Genomic DNA, 22,870 nt, shown 5'->3' with positions numbered 1-22,870 from the left:
AGGGAGTCCAAGCATGAGGAATGCACTGTCTTATTTTTGGGTAACCCTGTTTCATATCCAAACAAATCACCTTTGGAGGCTGAATGACTTATTTGAATGAATGAATGCCAGTATATGCCTACTTTAACATCTAAGATTATTTACCAAGCAACTATTCTTCAGCTTGTGCTTCATGAGAGAATTCACAAAGCAGTGTTTGTTTTTGCAAAAATGGAGCATTTGTTTATATAGGGGAAACATATTATGTTATAAATGGCTTTAACTGTAAACATCTACAAAGCTCCAGTATGTAAGAAAGCCTTACTTCCTTATCGGAATTCTGATGAAATCAAAACAAGAAAACAGGAATTACTGTGAGAAACAAAGTGTAGTTGCTGAGTCATGCAGAAGAATCTGATCTTAAAAATATGCTTTGGCTTGAATTCTCACTTAAGCTACACAAAGGGTGTTCTAACAGTATCATTAAACTCAAATTCTTTACAAGTCTTTCATGTTTATCAAAGAATGTCTACCTGATGGATGTGTGGTGTCTTAAACTAAGGCAGAGTATTTGGAATATCAGTAAAATAATGTTTCTTGCAGCAATTACTAAAACCATGTTTTCATTTGTATTAGAATTTGGCAGAGACATATTGGCTACAGACTAGTTCTTTAAACTCATGTCCCATGTACTTTTGAGCAATACAAACACACTTCTTAAAAACAGATTAAGCTCATTAAATGTTACACCAGCCTTGGATTTAAGCACTCACATGGAAGCCATAGGTGACAAAAAATTGCATGCAGGTGACTGAGCTTGTATAAATGCAAGTTTGGGCCATTCTTGTTAGCATACCACATATCTAGGATGTGTTAAGTTTGAAAAAAGACATTTTGATGCTGTGTTTTTGCAATCTGAAGCCCAACTATCTCCCTTCTTTAAGCAAGTCTTGATGCGAGGCCAGATGACTTATAACATACTGGCACCAAGTCTTGGTTTCAAAATATGGCTTATTCTGAAACTACAGCTGTCTGAATTTGGGCATAACTGGGAACTATGGATAATTTAAAAGGAGTGAATGCCTCCATTCTCCTCTTTCTCACCATAAAAGGGGATGGATGGGAATAAAGTAAGCCCAAGACTCAGGTACCAGTGGAAAAATGTGAACAGATCCCTCATATATATAAAGGCACTTAGCTACGTAACAATAACCACATATGAAGTCTACAGCCGCTGACCTGCTATCTTCTTGGAGAGAAGAATTCAACCTGCTAACTACAAAGGAAATGGACAACAGGCATTCATTAACTCTTTGCTAGTGAAAATCCCAAGCTTGCAATTATTGTACTGGACACTTGAGTAAACAGGGAACTGAAAAACTGCAGCCTCAGTGAGCACATGACATCCACTCCCTGTTATTTCTAGGAACTGCTTTCTCAGTGCATTGGAAAGAACACAAAGGTGTCACCTCAGCCCTGTGTTACCAGAAAGTGCGCAAATATATTCTTTCAGTCTTTAGGAGAATTCTTTTCTAGTTGGGAACAGACTGAGAGACTGAATTGCTCAAGGCCATCTAAAAGCACACATTGTTTGAAACCAAGACCCCCTGGAAAGACACTGCAATACTAGAGTTTCATGCTATATAAAAATATAGCACACATTTGAAGCAGTGATCATAAAGGGAAAATACATTGCCCAAAGTATAGGTTGAAAGCACAGTTACCAAACATGTACAGCCCTGAGACATTAAGAAATTATTTCAATACGGGTAGCCTTGTTACCTCCTGTGTTTGCAGCAAAAACAGAGTGCTGTGACATCTTAAAGATTCGTCACATTTTCAGAATAGCAGCATTTTAGGAAAAGGAAAACTAAAATTTTCTTTATTGGTCTCTAGATTTTAAAATGAAGGCTGCTCAGTCTCTACTTGTATACTTAAGACTACAATCCTATACCAAATCTGAGAGGAAGCACCACTGAACTCAAGGCCACTCACTTCAAAGTACACAAGCATAAGATTACAGAGATAATATTATTCAGATTTTTAGATGGGTTTTCTGTATGAATAGGTACTGTGGCTTTTTGAATTGTGTTACAAGCTATGTTGATGTCATATAGACAAAAAAGCAAATAAACAGTTCTCTCTTGGGAGAACAAGCCATTTGAAGTTTTAAAAGCTTACAATAAATTGTTTTGTAATTTTCAGTTTAAGTTTTGTATTAAAACACAATATGTGATTTCCAACTCTCATTTAATGGTTTACAAAATCTTTAAACCTAGAATTCAGGCTTTTGGCTGCTCATCATTTAAAGAAGAACTAATTGCTAATAAAAATCTAAAAGCTGACAGAGAAATGCTATTCATTTTGGAGTAGTCAATACAAAGACTACTGAAGAATGATGTTTTCCCCCATCTTTAGCACTGATTTTACATATCAACTGAACTAACACGACAGGACAGGTTTAACATCTATTTTTAACAAGTTTTATGTGCCTAGCCCTAGCTTTAGGAAATCTGAGATAATTAAACATGAAGTTAAAAGCTAAGCACAGGTAAAAAGAACTCCCACAAAATGTCAGCACATACTCACAGAAAGTACATATCCGATTACCTAGTATCCTTAAATACAGCCTATTTTCCAAAAGCGCAGCACAACCCTTTTAAATAAAGCACGATTTAACTCAACAGTTCACTTACTGAAAAGCATGATAATCCCTCCTAAAATTTTGTTTGCATTCATCACATGCAAATGCTGTGCCTCTAGCCCTGGAGAAAATTTTGAAACATTGACCAGAATATAGCCTTTGGATCTAACCAAAAGAAATGCAAGACAAATGTCTTATTTTAAATTTCAAATTGAATTGGAATTTTTCAGCATTCTTAACACTTGTAAAGGCAATTGTGTTGAATCCAGAGAATGCTTTTAGCTCCACCCCTGACGATGTATCACCTTCTTCCAACAACTCTGTGTTGTGTTCAGCCAATGCACGAGCAACCAATTGCTCATTGGGGTTCTTTACAATGAAAGGGGCAGAGCTAAAAGCATGCCCCTGCTCCGGATTAAACCCAGCAATGCCCTACATGCGAGAAATGTATAAGTAGGACTTTATGCATAACTAAATGCCATAGTTCAGATAATATATTAAGCTAAGGTAAAGCCACAAGCTCCAGTTTGCAATCACTCTTGCAACACAAGAATGTTAAATCTTTATACTGTATACTGGAGGTTTAAAAAAACCTAAATTTTAGGAAAAATTAACATGTATATACTAAAAAGAAGTTCTGCCCCACAAAATATAAATAATCTGCAATGTAGACATTTATGCAAATCTGCTTAATTTAACTGTTCCTCAGTGGTGACTCAATGATTGTGAGTGTTTCAGTCCTGAAAAACAACTGCTTAAACTGTACATCTTACATGAACAGTAAGTAGGTGACATATTCCAAGCCACATGTGAACTGTATATAAAATAGATACCTTCAGAGTTTACACATTTTTAATAAGATCATTAGACTAATTCTTTGGTTATGTCTAACTAATCGACTTCCAAAATGGATTATTTAAACACAGAAAAATGCAAGTGTTTCTTTTGGAGGGGGAGACTATTGTTATAGCAAATTCTTGGGTTTCCTTTCAAATGCGATTATATGATTGCACGTTTATATTTTACTTTCCTCAGGAATTCACACACCCCTCATTTGTATCCTGTTATTCACTTAGCATTTCCCTTCACATCAGTTAACTGTTAACATGAGCCTAGGAGATGCAACTCCACATCACAATATGCATTTCTACATTTAGCAGATATGTTAAGAAACAAGTGCTTTTACTTCATGCTGTATCTAGAAGAACCTGATCCTTTTGACAAACTTCTCTTCCTTTCACTTGTTCTTCTATGTTTACTCTCTTAGGCAACATCATGATTAGCAAGAGCAGGGGAGGAGAACAAACAAAGGAAGCAAGTGCACACTTTCTTAACCTCACGGGTTGCCTCTGAAAAAAGCTGCCACTACACTGTAGTCTAAAGAAGCAGGACATACTGGAAGCAGTTGGCATTACAACTGCATGGGGTGGGGATGGGTGCAGAAGAAAGACGAGAAGCCAGAAGTGCACAACACAGACATGGCTTTGTTCTGATATCCAAAGTGTGGGAAGTCAAATGATAAGCATTTCTAAAGCGGTTTGCTTGTTTAAGCACAGCAGACTTTATACTGCAGGCATGCAAACTACATGTAGAGACTTCTGCGCATGGTGCGTGAGAAATTAAGGGAAGTAATAATTTAATAGATCAATGTCTCCAGAGATAGAGGATGTCCGCCACCCCAGGGGAAAACAATCAGGTTCTGGTTTACAGTGAAAAGTTTAGGATTTTTCTACTAGTTGCTTAGTGTCTATTGATAGATTAGAGTTACGTCCCCAAACTGCTATATCGTTTGGGTGCTATGGGTGGATCTGTACATTCCTGGTGTTTTCAAAGCCCAGCCACTGCTTCCTTGTCTGGCAATTTGTAATTTGTGGTGCAACCGGATTTCTGTTCTCTTTCCTCCTGCAACTCTTGCCCACCAATTGTTTTTCTCCCCGCTCAGGTTCCAGACCCTTGCTTGTGATGAAAACTGCTAGCTGCGGGGAAAGTAACTGATTTGAAAGTTTATCTGTTAAATGACATTTCTAACTTTCTGTAATTTTGCCCTGATATGATTATGGTATACTATCATTTATTAGTTAATTACGGTAACTACCTAAGATTGGAGAACTTGCACAAAGACAAATATCCACTTCTGTCTGTCAGCTAACAGAACAGGCACCAGGACTTCCTCTTCCCTTCCTCTCCTTTCCCTTATAGCCCCACTGACACATAGGCAACATCATGATTAGAAAGAGCAGGGAAGAAGATCCTTTAGGGTTGGAGATCCTCTGGAGAAGATTTGTAGGACTGCAGCGGAAATGCTCCAATATCAAAAATCCCTCACCCTATATTTTAAAGCCAAGGCAGTCCAAACACTGTTTCGCATGTTTCACAAAGTGTTTCACAAAGCAGCAATCCCTATACTGTTCAATTCTTTAATTACCATGCAATGTGGTGAACACAAGATCCATTATGCTATCATATGACTAAATTAAGTATACTTAATGGAGCACTGTAAAGCACAGAGAAATTGTAAGGGAGAAAAATATCCACTTTGGTCCCAGATACCCTTGCATTGGCCCATCAGCATAACTATAACAGAGTTTGGCTGCTGAAACACTTTTACATTCTAGAGGTTAACATGTGTGCTCTAATGGGTACTAAGCAGTTTAGGTTTTGAGTGTTATAACCTGCATATTTCCTTGAGTCTAGAAGGAACTAGACAGCCAGTCCAACTCCCTTGGAATTTGATGTCATGGATTCCTATTTGTTAAAATTATAGTGGCTGCATTCTGCATTATATGCACTTTTCCAGTTCCCTTCAGGGCCAGCCCCATATACAACACATTACAGTAATCCAATCAAAAGATGACCAGTCCATGAAGCACATAGCCAGACTATTCCTAACCAGCAATGGTTACAGCTGCTAAACTAGACAAAGCTAACAGAAAACACTACCAGCCATAGGATGGTTGGATTAATAGCAACCAGCCCATTTTTTCCTCGGGGGGGGGGGTCGAGAGATAGTTCACTTCTTTGTTAATAAGGACATGTATAATGAACAGCCAAATATGTAGTATTTGACAATGCTCCATGGGTCACATTCAGTAACAGTGAAATTATGATCAACACACCATGCCTCAGAAAATATTTGCATGAGGAAAAAATGTGGGGTGAGGAAAATTCTGCAGGCTGATTAAGACTATTTTAAATTTTTAGTTAAGAATAGGTCTTTCAAAAGGAGTGCAACTCTTTTTTTATTATTCTTACCAGCATACTTGGTCCTTCAGTACTTTAGTTCAGTTTTTTTTTTAAAAAAAGCAGCAGCAGCATAAGACTAAAGTTACAGTACACACATTTCATAGTCAGTTGTGAAAATAAACTCAAATTTCTTACCATCAAAGAAACTTTTGGCTCTTAGGTAGCTAACGCTGAGCCTAAGCACAGACAGTTTATCCAGCTTGGCAATAACATCCTGAGGGAATGGCAGGAGACTAGCCAGGCGATCCAACTCTGCATTCAATCGATCTCTATGCCTCTTCGATGGATTAGACTTGGCTCCTTCAGGAGGTGAAGGTTTCACTCTGCCATAGTAACAGAACATAGTATAAAGTCACATTTTAAAATAACTATACATTTAAATACATTCTCATTAATAAAGCTTTTATTGGGGCTCACACAATATTTTAATTCACACATTTCCTGGATAGTTCTGTCACTTCCATTCAGGTGATGCATCCCCAGCACATTCTTCCTTTTAAAGAAATTCTCTCCATTCAAATGGAAGCTGTGAAAAAGGACTGGGGAGCTAGAAAATGTTATTCTGACCCACTCCCCCAAGGTTTGGGGATTTAACAACTTCCAAGTATTTTATATATACTGCTCTGTGGTCATTTGAAATTGCAAGGTTGAAATCTGCAGAATTACACTGAAAGTCACTTACACAAACAGCTTATAAAATAGGGTAGTCTGTAAATAGTTGCATTTTAAAGAGCCACCCACACAGCAAGGTTCATGTGTGAATTGGGTCACAGGACCAGTAGTCTGAATTGTTCCCAGTTAGTTAAGAACTTGCTTTGTTGAATGTCGAGCACATTATGTAACCATACATAGATTTTATGTATTCAATGCAGAAAGTCCAGTTAACCTACCTAATGAGTTCTAGATCAGACACTATTTTAGGACTGCCCCCTGAAGTAAACATGTTTTAACATATCTAACTCAATAAAGTCTGAGCCAAGCAAACCTCAGTTATCAGGGTCTTCCGTCAAGTGGGTAATACCATAGAGAAGGATCAGGTATGTGAGTCCTAGATTATTTAAAGATCAATCCACATCCTGTCCTACAATCTTTCAGGATTTCCTTTTTATTCCAAAAAAGGAACAATACTTTTATGATTTAAATGAATAGAAGGATCACACTGTTTCCTTCTTGGTGACTGTTCCACCCTGCTTGTTCAGCAACCCTTTTTCTTTAAAAATGCTAAAATTTGCTAATTGTAAACATACAATTTTTCACATTTAAAATTTTATTAGCTTTTTCTTACATGTTAGATCTATTTACTTCACATGCCAGCTCCCTTGCTGCCCAACAGCACCATTCTATTTCTTATTTGGGTCTCTATGCTATCATCTACGCTCAAAAATCTCCATTTTGTTTGTAAAGGTGAGCTGACAAGGTCAATAAGTAGCACAAAATGAATTTGCTGTTCCTGCTGTCATACACTGCTGAAATGGAAAAGGAAGGAAGCCAACATGTATGCACTCGCCTGGGAACTCTCAGATTTGCTAAAGGCTAATTTTTCTATGCTCCCCTTTTCTGTGTTCCTCCAAGATAACACTGTATCACCATTCAACTGGCTACTGGGAACAGAGCTCTTTGGTTACCTTAGTAAACACTCCTTTTGTAAATGGGGATAGTCATTCATCCTTCTTTTGTTCACCAGAAAATCTTACTTCCAGTAAATGCCTTAACCTTTTGTTTTTCCTAAGCCTATAACTGGTTATAGACTTCTGCACTTAGGGAGACCTGACAAGATCTCAGAAGCAGTATGATTTCAGGAGAGCTGTCTTGTTAAAATAAATTCATCCCAACTGTCTCCTAGAGCTCTTGGTTTTCTGTATCTGTCTCTGCACTCTTCATCCAATGACCATCGACTGTTAAAGCCTTATCACAGCTAAAGAAAGCCTTTTTCTTTTTGGATTTGCCCTGATGCTAAGGACATCTGCTAATGTTGACATGTTTTCTTGCACATCACAAGGAAGGAAAAGCATAACTGTCTCTCCCGCCTCGCCCTGCCCTGCCCCCAGCTTCCCAATCTCCGCTCGCTTCAAGCCTCGCTCCATCCTGCTCCCTCAAGCACTGAAGCAGCACTTAGTCCCACTTGCACCTCACTTTCTCTATGGCAGTCTCCAAAATTATCTTGTCTTACTTTCTCATTAGAAACCCATTTTTGGTTAGGGGGAACCTCTGATCTCATCTCTGTTGCTAAGTATCTTATGAGAGAAATGCTCTACCTTGACTGCTGCAAAACTTCTGTGGTTGAAATGCTAATTCCTGAGTTAGCTTTACTGGACCAACAGAAACCTGTCCTCCAGCAGAAAAGAGCCAGGTCCATAGACAGAAAAGTTTCCAATGGAACTAGAGTTAAATTCCCCCTACTGATTCAAGTTCCAGAAGGGCTGAATATTAGTAAGTATGTTTCTGATGTGTAGAAAGATTAATGTCCAGAACAAGTGTGGCAACACCTCCTCACAAACAACAAAACAAAATAAAAACAACTGCAGCAAGTTTGAAGATACATACAAGCATCACTATGCAGCAAAAGAGTATTTGAAAACAGCCTGCCAAGAAATCCCACAAGTTTAGAAAGCAAATATGCCACCAGAAATGCACCAGGATTAGTTGCAAGACAGGTGACAAAGCTAAAATTAAAGCTTGATAACTATGTCACTCTAGGTACCCTTCCTGAAATAATGGCATAACATAATTTCAATACTGTCTCTTTTACAAAACATAGCAAAAGGTTCCATCCAGTTGCCATTACCATTAATTCAATTCTACACAACATTTTAGACAAAGAAATTATTATATTTATTTATTTATACTCTCCCATCTTCCTAATGGGACTCTAGGCAGCTTAGACAAGGAAATGCAGCAAAAAATGCAAATATAGACCAGATCTTATGTGCATTTATCAAGAAGCAATGCAAAAAATAAATCCACAGTTGTTCCCAGACATGGATTAATTATTAACAATATCCAAAAAAGAGTTAGCTATTTTGTATATAGTTTGATACCTGAATTATTAGTTCTCAACTTATCTGCTTTGGGCAGACACATAATGTAACTTAAGTACTCTGATTTAAGGCAGTAGAGTTGCAGCAGTTTCAACCAAGCAGTTTCAGCTTGGTTTAAAAACTGGTTACAACAATTTGTCTACATTATCGAATAATGCATTTGGTTTATTCATTATTACCCTTAAAACCATACTTTGGCCTTGTTCCAGATTGAAAAACACGTGGATTTTCATGTAATAGTTGGAGTTGCTTGTGACAAAGAAATGTTACAAGAATAATTATCAATGTGTCTAGTGCTAGTTAAGAAAAACTATTTTTTAAATTAGTCTCTGTGCAAATTTAGCATCTCCTTGCCGTCTTGAAATGCTTTAGATTTACTGAAATGCTTTGGCTTCCACCACACCAATAGCATAGCCCCTTACCCTCCTTGGTTTACTGGTGTGGCTGCCTGCCTTTCCTCTCAGCCCCACCCCCTTTACTTTAAACACAGAGGGTACTAATTTCGGTGAAAGTTGACAAAGTTACTCTTTTTCCAGTTTTGGATCAGACCAAATTACATGACTAAAACATTGTGCAACTCAAAACTGTCAGTAGCCTAATACAAAGCAAGCTGCTCAAAGTTGGATTATGAAAACGTAAAACAGGGTCTCTTAGCGTCTACACAATAGGGAGAAGACAAAAACTATAGGGAGAAAACTGATCATCAAGCAGAAATCATAGTAGGAACTGGCCAGAGGAAATTCATCCTAATTTCAGAAGTCTTATCCTTAACAACGAATGGAAATATTTTGCTTCTTGTTCAATTCAATAGGTTTGCCACTCTGGTTAAGTGCTTGAATTTTAAATTTACACATCCCTTGTTAATGAATTAAAATAGGTTCTTTTCACTCTCTTTGCTAACAAATAGAAGGATATTCTACTGCAAAGATTATGCAAACACTGTTATTTCCCCTCTCCTTTCGAGATCCAGAATTTGCATTCCAACAGAATACCATGGTACAAAGTGTAGAGTAAGGAGTGTCACCTTTATATTTTTGGGGGGCTTTCAAGATTTAAAACCAGCTTTCCTCAACAGGAAAATAAAGGTTCAAGAGTTGGCCAATGATGGTGACTGGCTGTTAATGGCCAGAAGGTTTACAGTTGGCTTATCAGTCATTTGAGGTTGACCGCAATACCTCAAGGGACGCCCCTCTCCATATACACCTACCCAGACCTTGAGATCTTCCTCTGAGTCCCCATGAGAGGTCCGGAAGGTGGCAACCCAAGAATGGGCCTATTCTGCAGTGGCTCCCCATTTGGGGAATGCTCTCCTCAGGGACGTTTGGTAGACACCTTCACTATACACTTTTAGATGTCAGGTGAAAACATTCCTCTTTAACCAAGCCTTTGGCTGATTGACATCCAATGTCCTATTAAAATGTGTTGTAGAATGGGGGGATTATTGGGTTGTCATTGTTTATATTTTCATTATGTATTTTATATTCTAATTTTATGATGTGAACCACCCTGAGATCTACAGATATAGGGGGGTATACAAATTTAATAAATAAAATTTAAATATCTAAGTATAAAATGAACCAAGGCCATGTTTCCCACAGGACTAATCACTGGAATACATCTCTTCTCTGGAGTAAGCAATTATGTTAAACCTATTTCACTATAACACAATATTAAAATAAATGTTTTAAGAATATATACTCTCTTTTTTAGCCAAAATAATACTTAAAATTTATCATTCCACTGTGACATTTAACAGAAGAACACTTCTCAGATTACACAGAGTTCCAGGAATATTCCCAGTTGCACACTGTTTAAAGCTCCCCAAATCTGAACTGTTTTAAGTTCTATAGGCAGTTTATAATAGAAGTGTTTTGCTTAAGTAAATCACTCTTAGATAGGTACCAGACAATTTTCAGAAGAGCAGAAAAAAAATAAGCCAATTAAATATATTTCTCAGTTGTAAAAGGTTTACAGCTTTCCTTTAGCTAGTAGACAGGTAGTCCAATGCTATGTAGAAGTTAACCCTACTGAATGTAGTGAGACTTACTCTAAGGCAAGTGCATATAATTCTCACAGCTTAAACAAGTATTGTTATAGACTTTCTGGTATTTATGTAATATTTTATTCCACTCTGTAATATTGTATTTCAACACTTGAGGGGGTGGAAGAGGTTATACATATTCAGTTCAGATATGCAGAAGATGCTGTGCACATGTAAAACACAGCAGTTATATTAAAGGAACCTGCATTTTAATGTATGCATGGACAGAATCCTATTCTATTCTTACTGACTCAAGTGATTTCCAAAAATGTTAAGAAAATTATCCTTAAACATTCTATCACTATTGTTTGAGGCCTCAATCACCTGCTTTCAAATACTCCAACAGATGAAAGGCAAAAAGAAAATGGCTTAATAATTTTAATGTTATGTGCCTATAAAAGTAAGGCCAGAAGGAGCCTGGGTTTCACCTTCTCTTTCTCTATTATTGGAGATCTGCTGTGGTCAATACAGTACTGACTAGAATTGCACATCAGGTCATGCACCCAGAATAATTAGGAGGTTCTTCATACCTTTTAACCTGTGTTAAGGTTTTAGACTTCTTAGAAGTTCTTGTAAGTTTATGTTAAATCTGCTGCAACTCGATTTCTTATGTACAGTGCCAATCCTGAATGGATTGGATTTGTGACCATTATGCTCATTTCCCTTCCATAGCAGTAACGCTCTGCTGGATGAAATATTAATTGCCTCTAGTCTATTTTTTGGGAATCCTGCAATGAGTTTTTACTCTGCTAACTATACATTGGAGTTCTGCTCTGGCTCAATATTGAATAGAACTCCATGACAGTGTTATGGTGATCAGCAAGTGAAAGGTGTCCACTTATTTACTCTATGTTGAGAATCTCTTAAGTAGTTCACAATAAAGCAGGGGTTGGCAAGGGTTACCCGCCATGGGCTGGATCACTCCCTCAGAGATTGTCTGTGGGCCAGAATGGCGCAGCATGACGCCAGAAATTGCATCTGTGCATGTCTGTGGCACCGGAAATTGCGTCTGCACATGCCCAGACGCCAAAAATCACACCTGCACAGAAGCACAAACTCTGACGCCGTTCAGCGAGTCCCCCATGCGCTAAACTGGCTCAGCATGGCGCGGGGACTCACCAAGTGGGTGGCTCAGTTCAGGGGCAGCTTGTGGGCTGGTAAAACGGTCTTCATGGGCCGCATCCAGCCCATGGGCCGCACGTTGCTGACCCCTGCAGTAAAGCAATACAATTAAAAGCAATCCTAAAGGCTAGATTAAAAATAACACAAATAAAGTTGAGCAAAGGACAAAGCAGCAAATAAAGTTGTCTGTTGGGCAGTACAGGATTCCTACTGGTGTACCGACCTCCCCGCTGCACCAAGGATTCCCTGCCCGAGCTGCTTCAGGTCGTGGCGGATATGCTCCTGGAGACACCTAGCTTGGTTGTCCTGGGGGATTTTAACATCCATGCCGACACGACCTTACAAGGGGCCGCTCGGGACTTCGTGGAAAGCATGGCCTCCATGGGGCTGTCCCTGAATAAGTTTGGCCCAACTCATAGCCGTGGACATGCCTTAGACTTGGTGTTCACCTCTATGGATGTTGGTGATCTGACACTAACTAAAAGCGAAACGAAAGAAGTGCCATGGTCAGATCACTTCCTGGTGCAACTGGACTTCTCCGCAACCCTTCCCCTCTGCAGGGAGGTGGGACCGATTCGGATGGTCCGCCCCCGCCACTTAATGGATCCAATTGGCTTCCAGAGAGTGGTAGGGGATGCTTTATCCCAAGTTGATGGCCTTTCAGCTGATTCCCTGGTGGCACGCTGGAATGCGGAGTTAACCAGGGCTATTGACTGTCTGGCTCCGAAGCGCCCTCTCCGATTGCATGGAGCCCGGACAGCCCCGTGGTTTTCCCCGGAGCTGAGGGTGATGAAACAATTGTTGAGACGGCTAGAGCGCCGGTGGCGGAAAACTCATTCTGAATCAGACCGGACACGGGTTAGAGCTCAACGTCGAGCCTACCAAGTGGCAATGGCGACGGCGAAGAGGGCCTTCTTCGCCGCCTCCATTGCATCTGCAGAAAACAGCAGCAGGAGACTTTTTCAGGTGGTTCGCAATCTATCGGAACCACCTGTACCACCGGGGCCTGGTAGGGACCCCAAGATCTCCTGCAATGCTTTTGCCAAGTTCTTTGCAGATAAAATCGCTCAGATTCAGAAGGAGATAGACTCCACCGTGGGAGCAGGGCCAGGGCGGGAGAGTGCTAGAGTTCTGTCTGGTCCTGTTACATGGGATCAATTCCAATCTGTTACCTCCGAGGATGTGGACAGGCTGCTTGGACAAGTGAAACCGACCACCTGTCTCCTTGATCCTTGCCCATCCTGGCTGATAAAAGCAAGCCGGGAAGGGCTGGGCGATGGGCTCTGCGGGGTGGTGAATGCTTCCCTCTGTGAGGGAGCCTTCCCAGACACGCTGAAAGAGGCGGTCATTAAACCGCTTCTTAAAAAAACATCTTTAGACCCGGCCAATTTGGCCAACTATCGCCCAGTCTCAAATCTGCCATTCTTGGGCAAGGTGATTGAGCGGGTGGTTGCTGAACAACTCCAAGCACGCCTGGAGGAGACGGACCATTTGGATCCCTTCCAATCAGGATTCAGGCCTCACCATGGGACTGAAACTGCCTTGGTCGCGCTGGTTGATGATCTCCGGCGGGCTAGGGACAAAGGTGAGAGCTGTTTCCTAGTTCTGCTGGATCTCTCAGCGGCCTTTGACACCATCAACCATAACATCCTTCTGGACCGTCTAGAGGGGCTGGGAGCTGGGGGCACTGTCATACAGTGGTTCCGCTCCTTCCTCCTGGGCCGTGTCCAGAAAGTGGTGGTGGGGGATGAGTGTTCAGACCCCTGGGCTCTCACTTGTGGGGTGCCTCAGGGTTCTGTCCTCTCCCCCATGCTTTTTAATATCTATATGAAGCCGCTGGGAGAGATCATTAGGGGGTTTGGACTGGGTGTTCATCAGTATGCAGATGACACCCAGCTCTACCTCTCCTTTAAATCAGAACCAGTGAAGGCAGTGAAGGTCCTGTGTGAGTGTCTGGAGGCGGTTGGAGGATGGATGGCGGCTAACAGATTGAGGTTGAATCCTGACAAGACAGAAGTACTGTTTTTGGGGGACAGGGAGCGGGTTGGTGTGGGGGATTCCCTGGTCTTGAATGGGGTAACTGTGCCCCTGAAGGACCAGGTGCGCAGCCTGGGAGTCATTTTGGACTCACAGCTGTCCATGGAGGCGCAGGTTAACTCTGTGTCCAGGGCAGCTGTCTACCAGCTCCACCTGGTACGCAGGCTAAGACCCTACCTGCCCGCAAACTGTCTCGCCAGAGTGGTGCATGCTCTAGTTATCTCACGCTTGGACTACTGCAACGCGCTCTACGTGGGGCTACCTTTGAAGGTGACCCGGAAACTGCAATTAATCCAGAATGCGGCAGCTAGACTGGTGACTGGGAGTGGCCGCCGGGACCACATAACACCGGTTCTGAGAGATCTGCATTGGCTCCCAGTACGTTTCCGAGCACGATTCAAAGTGTTGGTGTTGACCTTTAAAGCCCTAAACGGCCTCGGTCCTGTATACCTGAAGGAGCGTCTCCACCCCCATCGTTCAGCCCGGACACTGAGATCCAGCGCCGAGGGCCTTCTGGCGGTTCCCTCATTGCGAGAAGTGAGGTTACAGGGAACCAGACAGAGGGCCTTCTCGGTAGTGGCGCCCGCCCTGTGGAACGCCCTCCCATCAGATGTCAAAGAGATAAATAATTACCTGACATTCAGAAGACATCTTAAGGCAGCCCTGTTCAGGGAAGTTTTTAATATGTAACGCTGTACTGTTTTTAACACTGATTGGGAGCCGCCCAGAGTGGCTGGGGAAACTCAGCCAGATGGGCGGGGTATAAATAATAAATTATTATTATTATTATTATTATTATTATTACATGTTTTTAGGTAGAGGAATAATATTTTATGTGCATTTGACAGTGTTGGTGGATATGTTTCACAATTTAATACTTTCCCCTGTGCACCTCTGGATGAATATAGGCAGCATATGATGATGAAACTATTCCACTATTTCCCACATCAAGATATGACATGGTTCTTAAACAAAAACAACTTACCACTGAAAAGTCAAATTAAATGCAAATCTTTTGAAACATTTTAGCCCAAGTCCATAAAAGTAACAATGGTTGAATCTGTCTCTTTAATTAATGTTTCATTTTTAAAAAAACCTTTAAGTATATATATTATGTTACCATAGAATGACATCTAAAATTAATTCTGATCCTAAATACATTCATAAACACTAGTACTGAAATGAAAAGGAGCCACATAACACTTTCAGTTCTTAGCCAAGGAAAGGTGCCAAGAACGACAGCCTGGGAAAAAACAAAAACATGTTAGGACAGGAATTCCCAGAACCATGCTGCAGGGAGGTTCATCAAGCCACAGAAGGGAAGGCAAAACAACAGGGGGGAATTATCTGACTGTCCCCTGGCAGATTCCAATAAATAACCCAATCGTATGACCCACTGAATCTACACACAATAACTTGTCAGCTTTTATGCCAGAATCTTGTAACCAGCAAGTCTACAAATGGCAGTTTCAAGCGAGCTATAGCCCCACGGTCCCAGTATGAGAGCAAGACTTGGGGGGTAGGTGTGGGTGGGCTGCCAATTCATTTTGTCCCCTGAATGATATCAGCTCCATCAGAATGTGAGGACATTCTTCATTGTATGCTAGGCCTAGGAGGCTGGGAAGTCTAGTTGCCCTTTTTAGATACAGAATGTTATAACAGTTGCAGGGATAAAAGCCAGCACTTATATCCTGAACGTTCTGCTCTTCCAATACAAAGTTGCACCCAGTATCATAATGGGCCCAAAGAAAATATACAGAAAGAAAGCCATATGTGAACCTATATTCTTTCTATTTCATATTCCTAATGGGACAACAACAACAAAAAGGCGCGGGGGGGGGGGGGAGAGGCATGAACCACATCAAGCCAGGGCTTTCTTCAATTGGCTCCTTGTATAATGAATCAGTATTCATGAAGGAGCAAAGCACCACATACATGTCATGTTATACTACAGTGGGGGGTAGGCCACACATCAATAGAGCACTTAAATATACTGATAAAGCCTGCCATACTGATAAAGCCTGCCATTAAGCAAGCTCAAAGAAAGCCAGAATATAAATGCAATAAAATAAATAAATATTAAGAGCTCCACAGACCTCTGAAAGGGGAGCAGTGAAATCTTAAGCACAGAAACAAGTTCCTCTGAATTCAGTGAGATTTATTCACAGGTGTAAGAATTAAAAAAATGGTTTTCTAAGGAAGTGTTTTGTCTACTCTTCAACAACATTGGTTTGGAATGTTTTTACTTCCACAAAGTAGCCCTGAAGAATATTTCTACGTTGCAACCGACTACAGCACATTTCCTTTGGAGTTTGTATCTCTTGTATATACAGTATTAGTGTATGTGTACCATAATGTAGACACAGGAAGGAAGGAATTCTCTTAACTTTAATCCTATACAAAGATTAAGTGTAAGTGTTGCCCTCCTACATGAATTGGCTTCGTAAATCAAGAGGAGTGCTCTATTAAGTAGAATGCCTGCTAAATTAACTTTGTCGTGAGCCTGATTTGTTTCATAAGTCAACAATCACATAGCTAACAAACCCTGTTTGACATGAAACTGTGGAGAACAAGGAAGCTCAAATACAAGCTTCCAAAGATTTCACATTGCTCACATGATATGCTGGTAGTTGTATCTCACAATAGTACAAGTGAGTGAGTGTTTTTCCTAGAAGCAAGGGGATGTCTTCAGCAACAACCAGCTTAAGACTATTCCATACATGCTAAAAAATATTTCTATAGGATACAGTGTTAAAAACTTACTGCATTTGCACATCAGAAGCCTGTTTCTGTTTACAAGACAAACTACAATGTTACTTAACAGTAAGTGTTGCATAACCGTCACCTCTAAAGTAAACTTTGGAGACATAATGGCGATCCTTTTTATGAGAGTGCTGCTTTTCTAGAATCCAGAAACTACTACATAATGTACCTAAGGCTGCTTAATAAGCACAGATAACTTTCAAGTACTGTAATGTGAAGTCAGATACATAAAGTACACTGGCAAACCCCCCCCCTTATTTATACTGCATGGCAGTAACACCTGCCAACCTCCTGCCCCAGCATTTTCATGCTGGATTAGAAAAATAAACTAGGATTATTTTATTTTTTAAAAAAATCCTGCATCTCAAGGTTAACACTAGCACCTTGAGGACAATACTAGCTTTGCCAAAGTTATAGAATTCAATTTGTATACATTATTCCAAAGGATTTCCTCCTGCATTTGTTCCTATTAACAATTTTAAAAGGCTAACCAGTTAGACTCCACAATCTACATTAAACATTGGTATGCACTTTAGTAAACTTTAAAATTGCTAACACAGCACAGACCGCTCCCATACCATTCCATTTAATCTTTCTTGAAGTCCTTTGGGAAATCCCACCAAGCTCAGTATGGTTACTTTGTGTTGGGGAATAAATATTTCATCAGCAGTGCTACTTAACCAGTAAACACAGATTAGTGAAAAGTAGTACTCATAAACACTACAGAAAAAGGATTTTTTTAAACTAAATATTAATTTTAAATCAAACACCTAAGGCTAAACCTTCATACCTATGATTAACTTTTTTTTAAATTAACTATTGATTTCATATATTCCTAGGATAAGAATTTACACACCCATTAAAAATATAAATCCATTTTTTTTCTACGATTGCTTATCGTTCTCTTAAAGATGAAACCAATCTATCTGAAAGTACATAGCTTTGACAGCTTGTTAAACATGTACATTGTACAGTTTTACATTTGTAAAGCCTCGTTTGAAGAATTACAACCATTACAATAAATACGAAAAAGTGCACAGATTACTGACACACTTAAATTATTCCATCTGTATCACAATACTCCTGGCCTCCACAACAACAAGATGCCGCTCCGGAGACTGACACTGCACAACATTGTGGCCTACGGTGGTGAGGTAGAGAGCGGCAAATCACAATACTGTACAATATAATCATCATAAAACCAAGCTGAGCAAATGAGTAAATGATCGTCTTCGAATCACAGACGAGCCCACTGCAGTGGCAGAAGCACAGTCAGCACAACGTGGCTTTCTGCACACACACCATACATTAACCAGCAATCCCTGTTAAGACAGCACAAGTCACAGCCCACAGCCAAAATAAGCCAAAAGCTACATCCATTGCCGCAAGCTTTCGATAATTATCTTAAACTTACATTGAACAGACTGCCAGACCATCACCTTAAATGCCTGCTGACATCCTTGGTCAGGGAGCCCAGCCACACTGGCCAACAACGCAACCCAATGCAGGTTTACCCAGAACCAAGTCTCATTATATTCAGTGGGGCTTACTCACAGGTAAATGTGCACAGGGATGCAGCCTTACACTCAAATCATTCCTTCATCCCCTCCCACCTCCCAGTCCTTGTTCTGATTTTAATCAGCTGTTTGAATTTAACTGGGTCATCAGAGCCTGACAAAAATAGGGCCCCGAATCAAGGCTTAATTTTACTGCAACTCAGCCCAGGAATCCATTTCCAATAGCACAACTAACTGCTGAAATATATGTAGCTCCTAAGCTGCCCCTGTGCATGTGCAGAGTGCCTTTTCCTCCCTAAATCACAACCTGTCACCACAAATTTAGAACAAGGTTCAGAACGGTCCCCATGGCAGGCCATTCCGAATCCCAGCCCAGTTTTTCCCAAGATGAACAAAATAAAACAGTGAGCACTGCCTTAAACTTAAGACTTAAACCTTTCAAGCGGAGAACAAGAGGCTCCTTTAGACCTTTACAAATTATTTACAAACATCCAGGGGAGTCACCAAATGCGTTTCTACCAGAGCAACGTAAGGAGGGATGACACAGATTGCGCAAACGGTTAACTCGGGCCACCAAATCCCTTTGCACATGTTTAAGAGTTATCCCAGGGCACCTTGTTTAGAACGAATAATAATAATAATAGGATAGATAGATAGATACAATGGGGGGGGGGCGTGATCCACAACTGAAGGCTAATCGACAAGCTGAAGAAACTGCCGGAACACAATAGCAAAGCATAACCTTACAAGGGGGAGGGAGAGAGAAACAAAAATACAAAAAGTTGCAGTGCGGGCACTACGAGGGTTTGGAGGCGATGCGCTCGCAGCAAAGCAACGCACAAGGTTACAGGGAAAAGGGCATCAGGGTTAATTGGAGGAGGAGGAGAGCCGTGCAGTGTGTGTGTGTGTGTGTGTGTGTGTGTGTGTGTGTGTGTAGAAAAGAGGCGACAGCTTTGCAAAGGGGAGCGGGGAGGGGAAATCCAGACCTCAGCATGGAGAAAAAAAGGCACCCGTTTTTGCTCTCCAGGAACATCCACCCCACCCGACCCCACCCCACCCACCCGACCCACTTACATTTTCTGCACGGGTTTCCGCCGCTTGCGGCTGGCGTAGGTGACACTGGGGTTCATCCTGCCCCCGCTGGCCGAGGCTCCAGCGCCTCTCCTCTCCTCTGGCTCCTGCGGCAGAGAGCGGCAGCCCCTCGTTACTTCTGCACCGCCGCCCGAAACAACAACCGCCACCCCTCGGCTTGAGAAGCAGAAACCTCTCCGCAACTATGTCAGCGGCGGCTTAAGAAGGGACCTTGTGTGTGTCTGTGTGTGCGAGAGAGAGAGAATATTCCTCTCGGGGCGAAACGGCTCCGCCCGCAGCTTCCCGGCCTGCCTTGACACCGTTGTTGTTCGTCGTGCTGCTGCTGCTGCTGCTCGCCCTGATGCCACTCCTGCCGCCGCGGCGCGGACTCCCCTGAGAGGCGGCCGACGGAGGGAGAGAGGAAGGCGGGCGGGCGGGCGAGGCGGCGGCGGCAGGAGGAGGAGGAGCGGCTGCTGCTGCGGCGGCGGCGGGGGACGGGGCCAGGTGCTCGGCGCCGGCTACACCCACTACGGCCGCCCTCCTCCTCCTCCTCCTTCCCTCCCTCTTTCTCTCTCCGTCTGGCCGGCGGGAGTGCGAGACAGGTGCGGAGGCGGCGGCTGCGGCTTCCCGGGCAGCTGCCCTCAGTCGCCGTCTCTCCTCCTCCTTCTCCTCAGGAGCGAGGCGGGAAGCGAAGCCTCGCTTCACCTCAGCGAACGTCGTCGTCGTCCTCCCTCAGTGTCGGCCAGAAGGCCTCGCTACTGTTTTCCCCTCCCTCCACGCACCCTCTCTCTCTCTCTCTCTGGGCTATAGCAACGGCTCTTTCCGTCTCAAAAGCCACCCCGCCAGCCAGCCAGCCAAGCCTGCGCTCTCTCCCCCGGGGCCCGCCCCGCCGCCGCCGCCCACAGAGGAGGCCCTTGTGGGCGTCGTCGGCGTCAAGGGGGCGGCGCGGCGCCATGTTGGGAAGGTCAAGCGAGGGAAGCGAGCAGGCACGGCGGGTGGATGGGGGAGAAGCCGAAGCAGCGGCAGGGCCGCCTCCTCCTCCTCCGGCGGTTTCCCCGATGCCACGGGGTTCTGGGCCCCAGGAGGAAAGGGTGGCCACTCATCAGGACAACTTTGCCGCGCTTGCGGGGAGGACAATAGACCCCCACCATAACAAACAAGCATCGCGATCAGATTGAGGGTGGAGAGAGGGAGAGATTCTTTTTTTCTCTTCACGCAGTTTGCCGAACGCGCACGTGCGAATCAGACTGGGAAATGGTTGGCCTGAAGTGTTGTGTGAGCGCTGGAAAGAAGTTGCTGCAGGAAAGTGGCTCCCCGCCCACATGGCTCACCTGCACTGGCAGGCAGTATTAGAAATGGATTTGCTCAGCTCTCTCTCTCTCTCACTCCCTGCCTTTTAAAAAGAGAAATTCCCCAGAGCTGCTTAGACCACAATCTAAGGAACTGCAAAACAGTTCGTGACCTATAGGGTTATATAACCTCTGTGGTTACAGCACTCCACAATATAGTAGCTAAGTGGATTCTTTCAGTATAATAATTACAAATAAATTTATTAATTTATTTCATAGAATCAGAGAGTTGGAGGGGACCCAAGGGTCATCTAGTCCAACCCCATGAAATGCAGCAATCTCAGCTAAAGCATCCATGACAGATGGCCATCCAACCTCTCTTTAAAAACCTCCAAGGAAGGAGAGGCCACCACCTCTCGTGGGAGCCTGTTCCACTGCCGAACAGCTCTTACTGTCAGAAAGGTTTTCCGAATGTTTAGTTGAAATCTCTTTTCTTGCAACTTGAAGCCATTGGTTCGAATCCTACCCTCCAGAGCAGAAGAAAAGCATTTTAAAAAAAGATTTCTAAACTGCTTAATATTTTAAAATCTCCAAGTGGTACACAAAAATACAATATAAAAACAATAGTATGGTATCATAAAAACAAATATAGCTAGTCACATACTTCAGAGTTCCTGACAAATAACAGAAGATTATACAAGACACACCTTTGTGAAAGGAAACAAAATCGGAAGGGTTTAGGTTTGTAAGAGTCCATATTGAGAAGTGCATTGGAGTCTGCATGTGCCTTATAAACTACCTGTTAAAAATCAGGACCAAGATGTGGGTAATCCTACATTGTAGGTAATACTGATAAAATAAGGGCTGCGGACTGGTAGTAAGCGAAACCAGGATAGGGATAGAAAACCAGACCACCAGGCAGGAAGTGGAAACAGGACAGAGAGCAACTACACTATTACAGGCCAGTTAGCTTTGTGTCTGTGTTGGAAAAACTAAGAACATAATTTGAACCTATTGGATCAGGCCTGTGGTGCAGCTAGTCAAGGGTACTGTTTTCACAATGACCAACTAGATGCCTATGGGAAGCCCAAACAAAAGTAGAACCTGAGCACAACAGCCCTCTCTAACTTCCTTGGACAAACTCTATAGAAACACAGTAGTACAGTAGCTCCTTTCATCCATTTATCATTGAATGGGTACTTCATATAATTAATAGGAAACAGTGTTTATGTTTAGGTCTGCACCCAAATGGGATTAGAAGTCATGATCTAATAGAAGTATACACACAAACAACTCCCATCTATATGCTTCATCAGTGCAGACATTCACACCAATGCACAGAATTCTAGCTGTGTGGAATTACTGCTACTAATTGGAGTGAAGCACTCCTTATGCAGTTAAGAGGGTTCTCATGCATTACATTGAATGAGTCGCTATGGAATGTAACAGTTGTTCACTTTAACATATAAGCAATCTGCATATACAAATAGTGGGACTGTAGAAATCAACATGTGTACATCCTTTCACACAAACATTTGTACATGTGTGGAGACAGCTTGTGCCTGTGGTCATTGTGATTTGTGAACAAGTCTAATGTGTGATGGAGACCAATTTATCAGCGGGGGGAAATAGGCCAAGGTTGCAATCCTACACAAATTTACTTGGGAGTAAATCCCATTGAACTTAGTGGGACTTACTTATGAATCAATGTGCTTCAGATCACTCTGTGAAGCACAGTAAGTGGTCTAAGGATGTGGACTATCTTCCATTGAAACAAATGGCAAACTTCTTAAAGGAGAGAGAGAGAGAGAGAGCGCGCACAATTCTGAGATCACTTGCAAGGTGATGATACATTTTGAGAGCTGGAATTCATTCCTTTAAGAAGATGTGAAGGAGCATTATGCCGTTCTTAGTTCAAAGGTAGCTAGTCAACTGATATATCTCTGGTTGCAAGCCAGTCGTTGAAATATTTGATTGTCAAGCCAATTTGGATGGAAATGGTCCAGTAAATTTCAATACTACTATTGCAGAGTAAATGGCTTCAAGATTATAGACTTTATATCTCAGAGTGTTTTCATGTAAGACTGAAATAGTCTTTGCCTCTCTCATATTTATGTTATGTCTGA

At 42.1% G+C, this 22,870-nt stretch overlaps 1 protein-coding gene across 2 annotated transcripts in view; it reads right to left on the bottom strand.

The window, feature by feature from the left end:
- Positions 1-19,880, bottom strand: part of AHR (aryl hydrocarbon receptor) — a 48,484-nt gene extending 28,604 nt beyond the window's left edge. Inside the window, exons 1-2 of one of the 2 annotated variants that reach the window (XM_053409536.1) lie at positions 19,459-19,880; positions 6,002-6,189 (exon numbers count right to left, since the gene is read on the bottom strand). In XM_053409536.1, the coding sequence (XP_053265511.1) occupies positions 6,002-6,189; positions 19,459-19,514 (244 nt within the window). In that variant the 5' untranslated portion in view covers positions 19,515-19,880. The remainder of the gene's footprint in view (positions 1-6,001; positions 6,190-19,458) is intronic. The other variant, XM_053409537.1, reaches the window with a different exon arrangement.
- Between the last annotated feature and the right edge of the window lie 2,990 nt (positions 19,881-22,870).

This window comes from Podarcis raffonei, chromosome 12, assembly GCF_027172205.1.
Source record: "Podarcis raffonei isolate rPodRaf1 chromosome 12, rPodRaf1.pri, whole genome shotgun sequence".
Classification (NCBI taxonomy): domain Eukaryota; kingdom Metazoa; phylum Chordata; class Lepidosauria; order Squamata; family Lacertidae; genus Podarcis; species Podarcis raffonei.
The sequence above is the reverse complement of the archived record's forward strand: the minus strand, read 5'-3'. Positions and strand labels throughout refer to the sequence as shown.